General features: G+C 42.6%; 1 protein-coding gene across 2 annotated transcripts; it reads right to left on the reverse strand.

The window, feature by feature from the left end:
- Positions 1-889: 889 nt before the first annotated feature.
- LOC128260911 (integrin beta-PS) lies at positions 890-8,909 on the reverse strand. Of its 2 annotated transcripts, none has more exons than XM_052994252.1 (7): positions 8,734-8,909; positions 5,848-6,497; positions 5,550-5,778; positions 4,006-4,090; positions 2,771-3,205; positions 1,490-2,710; positions 890-1,410 (listed from the first exon to the last, which is right to left on the reverse strand). In XM_052994252.1, exons 2-7 carry the CDS (start codon positions 6,371-6,373, stop codon positions 1,345-1,347), a joined length of 2,562 nt encoding a protein of 853 aa, XP_052850212.1. In that variant the 5' UTR covers positions 6,374-6,497; positions 8,734-8,909; the 3' UTR covers positions 890-1,344. The 2 variants fall into 2 exon arrangements, with proteins under 2 accessions (XP_052850212.1, XP_052850211.1); XM_052994251.1 differs by lacking the exon at positions 4,006-4,090 and adding an exon at positions 4,664-4,748 and having other exon boundaries at positions 8,734-8,908.
- Between the last annotated feature and the right edge of the window lie 84 nt (positions 8,910-8,993).

Raw genomic sequence — 8,993 nt, forward strand, 5'->3', positions numbered from 1 at the left:
GCTCTTGTTTTTATAGTTTCCTTTTTTATTTATTTTACTAAAATTAGCGTCAAACAATTTAATTTCCACATCTTTTTTATATTGCTAGTGTTTCCACTTCATTTTGTATTGGTTCATCATTCAATAAAATTACTCAAATTGCTTTTCGTTTTTTTTTTTTTGTACAAATATTTTTGTTTTGGTTTTGTATTACTTTAAATGTTAATCAGTAATCAGTACAAATGGCAAAAAGTATATATTTATATAGTAGTATTAATTTACTATTAATGATCGAAATAGAAATTCAATAAAACAGAACACATATAGGAGACTATATTCCATTCTGTTCCACGCGCGGTTTATCTCTTTTCTTTACTTTCTTTTTCTATAAATAAAACATACAAAAATAAAAATGAAAAGATTTTACAGAAAACGAAAATGTCCCTGGGGCACAATTGCATTTCGAAATTAACAATTAAAAGCTTAAATGTTAATAGCTTAAATATTAATTGTAAAGTTAGCTTTAAAACAATAGAAAAACATTTAGACGTGTGGGGGCGTGGCGAAGGACGACAATTTTGGGAGGGTAGTAGATAGTAGATCAGTTAAGTTTCCCATTTCTAGCCGTTTGCCGGGATCGTTTCAGTTAAATACATCGCTATATTGCCGTTGGCTTTTTCGTTAATAAGCATAATAAAGGTTGTTGATACAAAAATTAGAAGTAGGGGGAAAACACAAAACAAAAATTACAAATTACAAATAAAGAGTAAAATAAAATACAAATACAAATTCATATGCTGGCTCCGATTTGGATACTATATGGGTACAAAAAAAAACACAAAAATCATAATTTTCACTATCGTTCGTAGTTCATTTGTTGGCTGTTTTTTTTTTTGCGGTGTTTCCTCTGTTTCTTGGCTGCTTGTTTTGTTGCTGTGCGTTGTCTGTTTTCTTGCTCGTATATATGTACGTACGTAATGATATAGTCTAAAATATGTCTGAAAGGCACAAATCGTTTGCTCGTTAAGTATACGCAATGTATAAAGGCTGTCCCACGGCGGGGTTGTTTTGTAAATGTATATATAAATATATATATATATATATATGTATTTATATATATATATGTAAGGTTGACTTAGTTTAGAACGCGTTTCAATGGCAGTTGACTTCAGTGATTTTGCACCCGGGCAAAGCAGCTTCATCGATGAATTCGGAGTCGGTTCTGAAGATTGGGGTTTGTGGGTTTGTTTGTTGGTTTGGTGGTTGGCTGTTTTTCCTTCTGGTTTCCGGTTCAAGCACAGACAGTCGTCGTTCGAATTGAGCGACACAAGTTCTATTTCCCTATTATTAAGTTACATATCGGATTTATTTGCCCGCATACATGGGGTTCTTGAAGGTGGAGGTGGCCTGCTTGTAAATGGGATTCTCGCCCTGTAAACATGAAAACAGAATACAAAAGTTAAAAAATATATACAGAATGGCATATTCTTGTGAGCCAATCCCAACTTACCGTATCCCATTTGGCGTTCATGCGCTCCTTCTCGAAGCGAGCAAACTCCCGGCGATCGTGGATCGTAGTCAGCAGCTTCCAGAGCAGTAGAATGGCCAGACCCACTAGCACAATGGCGGCAATGACGCCCAACACAATGCCCAGCATGAAGACCTTGGGCGGGCACTCCTTCTCCTCTTGGGCATGGACGATCAGCTCACCCTGCTCGCTGTACTTGAACATGAACTTGCAATCGTCCTCGTCGAAGAAGGTGCACATCTGCTCGTCCTTGTGCTCGTCGACCTCCACCTTTTCCACGCCCACGGGCACAAAGGCCGTGCAGTTGCGGGCACAATCGTCGCCGTTCTTCAGCACGCCCGTCTTGTACATCTGGCACTGGACGCAGTCCTTCAGCTCCTGACACCTGCCCGAGCAGGTGGGGCACTTCTCGCAATGGCGGCCGGAAAAGCGACCCTGTTCATTGACCGTGCACTTGCAGACACCGCACTCGCAGGTGCCGTGGCCGGAGCAAATCTCGCCGCCGCCGGGCGGCATGCAGGTGTCGTTGGACGCTTGGCAGGCGCAACTGCTGCCCGTCCAGCCCGGCTTGCAGATGCAGCGGCCACAGTCGCAGGTGCCGTGATCCGGACCCGAGCACAACTGGTTCTTGTTGCGCTCGCAGCTGAAGTTGTCGCACTCGCAGAGCGGCCCGGATATCACCTCCTCGGGATTCGAGCGCTTGAAGCACTCGCAGGCGCCGCACACGCAATTACCCCGGCCCGAGCAGTCCGTCGTCGAGTTGTTGTCCGCCCGGCAACTGGCGTCATTGCCATTCTTCAGGGTCACATCCATGGCCGAGCACTCGCAGATGTTGCCGAAATGGTTCTCATCGCAATTGCAGATGCCGCACATGGAGGTGCCGTGCTCGCTGCAGCTCTTCGAGTGCTCCTGATAGCCAATCGAGCCGGGCTTCTCGCAGGGACACGCGCACAGCATCTCCAGCTGAATCTGCATGGTCTCGTTGATGCCCACGGGCGATATGTTGATGGTCTGTGTCCAGTCACGCGGATCCTCGGGGCACTTGAGCACCTGGATCTGGGCGGTGAAGCTCACCTGCTGGCCCACGGTCAGGTTGTCGCACTTGGAGGTCTGCATTTCGGGTCCATGCACACAGGACGAGAAGTAGGTGATTTTCACATCGCCCGTGGCATTGTCCTTCATCTCCACTGACGAGGAGATTTTCTGCAAGGAAGCGATTAAGAACGATTAAAACGAGTCCAAAGTGGGGGGACCAGCACTTACAGCATACTCTTCCCTGACCAAATCGACCACGTTGGATGAATCGCTGGAGAGTATGGCCGCCGAGGAGCCCTGGATTTGGCCCACCAACTTCTGGTACACGGAATACTGGCTGGCGGTCACCGCAAATATAATATTGATGGCATTGTCCTTGACCTTCTGGTTGATCTGCGAGATGCTGGGGTAATCCTGTTCCGTGGAGTGCGTGTAGTCGCCCAGGGGACTCAGATGGCACTCGCCGTCGTTGGGGGCAATCACGCCACCCAGTTTGCCATCGCCGGCATAATGGAAGCCCGCGTCCGTGGAAAAAACGAGCAGGCGACGGGCCTGTTCACGCCAACCGATCTGCTGTCGGCAGGCAATGGCCTGCATGATGGCATCGAAGCCGCCCTCGGGAGCATCCAAGTTGCCCGACACTTTGGCACTCTTCACCTCTTGCTGCCGGACAGAGGATATCAAGGATTAGATGTCATGTTTCTTTGCTAGTTTTGGGTTAGTTTGGTGCTTGAGTGGGGCGATGATGCATGCTGGCACACCCTGTCTTAAATGTCGGATTATGTTTGTTTGCTGCATAACGAAACTCCTTCAACAGCAAGAATTCTGTCGCTCTCAGCAAACGCTTCCAAACCTTGAGCAGTCTATCAGTGTTAGTCAAAGATAACAATTGTTTCCATACTACGATAAGATATTATATGCAACCAGTTATGATTAATAGCAAATTGCTCAGGTAGCCAAGTGAATTGAGTTCTGTATTTGGAAACTTGAAATGCGAAACGATCGTTTCTATACAAGTTATTGGATCAAATGGGTCAAGTCCAACAAGATCGTTTGCGCAAATAAGAAACTATACATATGTATATAGAGTTGTTAATAGGGCTGATTTGGGTTCATCATGTTTAAAAGGTTAGTTCATTTAAAATTTCTTGCCTTTGCTCGCTAAACCCTTTAGTTTGTGAATTTTTCAGAGTGTGCCAACAGATAAGAGCCTAAATATATAACGTTAAGCAAAAACCATGCATGCAAGATAACCAATAACCATTAACCATTGACATACCAACAACTATGCTCTATTAGTTTAACATACAAGATAAATGTGCGATGCAACAAAATCAAAGCCAAACAAATGAGTTATGTATGTATATGTTCATGCAAAAACCAATGCAAATGCTAACAAAATCGGAACTTGAATGCTGAATGGATGGGATGTTTCCGATTCGGATGCGGGCGTGACCACTTACAGAGAATTTATATGTGTCCGTACTCAAGGCCATGGCATTATGGTAGCCATAAGGAGCACTGCACTTTTCGCACGGCTCATTCAGGCTAATTGATTTAGATTTGGTTTAGATTTCATAATATTTGTTTTTTTTTTGTTTTGTTTGTTCAAATTTCGAGCCAAGCAACGGGAAATTTTGGAATGCATGGAGAAAGTGATGAGTACACAATAAAATAAAGAAATAGAGAGAGAGAGAAACACAAAAGATAAATATAAATAAATTTTTGCTTTGACAACATCAAGGAGTGCAAATAGATTACGATATAGATACGATATACGATATACGATACACGATACACGATACAATATAAATATGCTATAGAGTGTGGAGCTAAAATGTAAAAATCTGTGCTGATCACCATACAGCACAAATACAACACAAAAGTATAATTATAAAGATACAAAATTAATAAATAATGCTTAGACTAAAGGGTGCAATGGGATATTTGAGATATACTCATTGATGGGATGGGGCAAGCACATATAGGGTTATGAAGAAACATGCAAATGGATCTATACACAAGGCCATAGATCTAGATATGTAGATATTGATATGGGTATGGGAGCAGGCACATTTAGGTGGGGTTAAACGGGTCAAGTATCGATTAATTGTCTCTTACAGAGAAGCTTGTGGTGTTTCTGCGGAGTGGCATGTGATTTTGGTAACCGTAGGGAGCCGTGCAGTTTTCGCAGGGATTTTCGAGTCTATATGGATTCAATTCGATGCGATTCGATTCGATTTGATTCGTTTCCGTCGATCGTTGATCGTTGTTGATCGTTGTTGATGTTGTTGTCGAGTTGTTTGTTGGTGTTCATTGTTCATTGTTCATGTTGTGGTTGTAAGTATAAAATAATTAACAAAGTTAGCGGCTGATTTGATTTGGTAAATTAGATAAAATTAGCTCAAAAGTCTGCATTAATCGTGTAGACATACAGCATAGAGAGACACTACAAAAATCTAGCTGCGCACTTTTTAGAGAGCCAATGAGATGGGGTTGTGTTACTTTTAATTGTTTTGTTAGCAATAGGAATTATTTGGGACTTCTAAGTTGATAAATTATTGTGTCACCGCCGGACATTACTCATGGATGCTATCAATAAATGATGCTAAGTACTCAAGTCTGAGTAATTTCTCCAGAATTGCTTACGAATCGGGTATCCGTTGAAGACTATGACTATTACAGGGTTTCTTACAGCTACAGATCATTAAAACACTAAAAATATACCTTAATTCAATATGTAAGAGGAACTTACAAAATTTCTAAACTTTGGTAACTAAAAATAATAGTTCAATAATTAACTTAACTCGATATGTTTTTTAAAGGAAACAAACATGTCATCATAAAAAGGAACTTTTATAAGCAAATGGTAAACAAAATTATTCAACAAACTCTGATTACATATTTTAAAACCACTTAAACAAAATAGCCCTTATATTATCAGGGTTCTTAGGTCTTTATCGAACATTAACCATAACTAAACCTATTCTTCATTTACCATACTCACTTTTTCTTAATGGTCGAGACATAGGGCATGAGCACCTTGTCCACAAAGGAACCGAAACCGAGTCGGAAATTCGAGGTAATGCTCCTCATGGTCTCGGACAGCTTGTCGCCCAGTTCCGACAGATTCTCCTTGTCGTCCTCCATGGACTTGGAAAGGTCCATCAAGTAGTAGAGATCCACCGGATATCCACCCGCCTGGGAGTAGCTCACCTTGAGGTTGTGTTTCTCATCTGACATGATGGGAACGGCGGAGAATTAGGTAAAGATCTGTGTGGCGACCGCAAAGGGGCAATACTCACTGACGCGTAACTGCAGCTTCACGGACTGCGGCATGATCTGGACAATGTCGGCGGAGCTGGCCGACATGCCAGCAGAGTACTGCGAGCCATAGGAGCCGGACATCGACGAGGATGAGGATGACGATGACGATGAGGACTCTTGATAGAAGCTCGAGCTGCCGCCAGAGATTTGGGCACCACCGCCATAGCCGGCTGCTCCTCCTCCCGCCGCATAACCAGTGCTGGCCAGCGTTAGGTTCTTGTTCAGTAAGATCTGCACGTCGGTGCGCGGGTTATAGACGAACTCCTCCGGACACTGATTGCTGTTGGCCTGGAAGCATCGCGACTGGCCCTTGAAGCCCGGCTGCATGCACCAGGCGCAGGACTCCGTCTGGATGCAGCTGCTGCACTTGTCCTTGCCACCGCAAGCGGGTTGGTTACTGTTCAAGTTGGCCGCCTTCTGCCCGTCCGTTTGGCCAGCAATGGCGGCCAGCAGGACGACGAGGAGGAGGGCCAGTGGGCACCTCCGGCTTCTCTGCAGGATCATGACTCTGTTAGGGGTTGGTGCGGGTTGCGGGATACTGGAATATCTTCCTTGGGTGTGCGTGTGCTATGTGCTCTCTCTCTCTCTCACTCGCTCGCGAACGTTCTCTGTCGCTTTTGTGCGCTGGCTGCAATGGGAAGACAATTGAACTGCTTAGATTCTCCAATTGGAAGTTGTTTGCTCCAAAGAACTACAGTTGCGGAAGGAATAATAGCACTAACATTCATAGAGTGAGTGAATACTATCGATTGATTTATTGGATTCATTACATTTATTCATAAAAACAACAAATCTAAAAATAGATTCAAGTGGTATTTGATTCATTGGATTTGCTTTTATTGATCAGATATTTAAAATTTTTAAAGCAATTTAACAACTTTTAAACGTGCTTTAATTACTTGATTAGAATCTCTCTTATTTCGACCGCAGCTGTAAGTAAAAGTCCAGCTGCTGCCTGCACTGTTTTTGGAGTACAATGCTGAGCACTGCTTTCCCCGCCTGCCCTGATTTATTTTACCGCAACAACAAAACAAATGGGGCCCACATCTGCCCCCTTTTTTTTTGGTTTTTTCTGCTCTACCTTAATGTTTAATTTTATTTTCCCATCAACTTGGCCAGATGACTCATCTCACACAAACACACACACATACACAAGGGCACTGATGTACGAATTCGTGAGTGGGTGTGGGTGTGCGTGTTTTTTTTTTGTTGGCGTCCGAAAAGAAAAAAGGAGACAAACAGAAAAGAGGAAGGAAGAGAGCTTTCGATTAACAACAAATGCAATGCGAATTACTCATTCAAGCACGTTCCGTTAGCAGGCTCTCACGGACTCCCCCTCCCCATCGCACTCTCCCTCTCTCTTTTTGCTCCTGGCAAAATGTAAACAAAGAGGGAGTGGAAACAATGAGTAGTCATTGAGTCAGTCAACTGCACTGGATTTGGATTTCCGCTTAAATGAATCACTCACTCCACTCACTGCGCTCAAAATGCCATACTCCAATATGCAAGGAAAAAAAAGGGCTGCATATTACGTATACGTATGAGTATTGTGTTAGATAGCTATTTTAAAACGCCCACGCTCACTCAGCAGAACCCAATTTCCAGCAGATCGTATGCCGCCAAAAAAAAAAATACATAAGATAAAAAAGCTAGACATGAAAGCCTAAGATATAATACCCTTGCATTTAATAGAAATCATTTAATATAGGATTACCTAAAATCTAAAGGTCATTTAATTCTACAAAAAGCTACAAGATAAATTATAATTTATGATGTGAATAGATTAGTCATCTTTTCCATCATAGCTTTTGGATAAATGACTATAAAATCAAAAGGCCGCATAACAAAGTAATATGTTTTGCGCGCTAGTCATCTTCTCCTATATATGGGATTCCCTTTTTCTTTGCAAATTCCAAGCAATTTTGCTTAAAGCAACATAAATATTAAGTAACTAAATATATAACGAACTGGTATATTGATCTTCAAAAGCCTATAAGTTTGAATTTACCAATTCCTAACCAAAAGTGCGATACCCTCTAAAAAAAAAACAGCATCTGCAGCGCAGAGTTTTTACCATGGATGAACGCCCACGCCCACTGGGTAAAACGAGCAACATCTGGGCCGCCCACCTTTGGGTGTACAAGTTTAACCAGTGGCGTGCAGAGGATTTATTTAGGTTTCATTTTTGGTTTTCCTGACGAGATGTTAATTTGCAGGATTTAGTGAAATTTTGTTAGTACCCTGCAAATAATGAAAAATAAATAAAAACTTCTTTCTACCCTTTCCAAAAAATACGCCACTGCTTTAAAACCCCCCCTTTTTGGCTTTTTTAATGCTCCTGCCTACGTACTCCATGATCAGTGGGTGGAGGAAGTTGCGATAAAGAGGGGCCCCAAGGCGTAATCAACAACTGGCGTCGTAACGTCGCCGATCTGCACTCAAAAATATAAATAAAAAAAATTATCGTTGAGGATTCATTATTTTTTTAGCTCAACAAACAACCCATGCACACACCGATACGGCACTCTACGTGTGTGTGCATATGTGTCGTCACTGCGAATGAAATCATCAAAAAAAAAAGAGGGGTTTTTTTTGTTCACTTTTTTGGCCAAATGCAGCCGGAATCCATTGATTTCTTACGTAATCCCCACTTATTTCACTTGCTATCTGATCAATGCCAGCACTTTGGTTTAACTTTAGCTGCGTTTTCGCTGGTTATTCGCGATATTAATTTCCATCAGGGGCGGTTATTTTCTTATTTTGATTTGCTTGCTCTCGCACACTTGTGGAGTTGCCTACTCACATACACTCACACTCTCACACAAACACCAAACACACTCGCAGTTATTACAGAAATTCCGTACTTGCCACCGTTATTCGCCTAATCAGCGAATTTAGCACTTTTCGGGGCACAAAAAAAATAACCAGCTGCAGCAGCCAGAAGACCGCCAATCGGAGTCAAGAATTGCTTTTGGATTAAACAAATAATTACTGCTTTGTCCGCAACTCGGTCCAGTGTAGAGGTTAGAGGTGGAAGAAAAACATCGATGGGGTCATCGACGTCGTCGATGTTTTCAAAACATCGGTCCTATCGATTTTTGGCAGGAATATCGATATATACCCG

The sequence above is a fragment of the Drosophila gunungcola genome, assembly GCF_025200985.1.
Source record: "Drosophila gunungcola strain Sukarami chromosome X unlocalized genomic scaffold, Dgunungcola_SK_2 000043F, whole genome shotgun sequence".
NCBI lineage: Eukaryota > Metazoa > Arthropoda > Insecta > Diptera > Drosophilidae > Drosophila > Drosophila gunungcola.

What these genes read in the sequence shown, in the direction of transcription:
- LOC128260911 (XM_052994252.1), bottom strand. Translation starts at nt 6,373, where the DNA reads ATGATCCTGCAGAGAAGCCGGAGGTGCCCACTGGCCCTCCTCCTCGTC. An exon ending in CGGACACATATAAATTCTCT is followed by an intron (nt 3,206 to 4,005) that starts GTAAGTGGTCAC and finishes TCTGTCCGGCAG; the next exon opens with CAAGAGGTGAAGAGTGCCAA. An exon ending in TGAACGCCAAATGGGATACG is followed by an intron (nt 1,411 to 1,489) that starts GTAAGTTGGGAT and finishes TCATGTTTACAG; the next exon opens with GGCGAGAATCCCATTTACAA.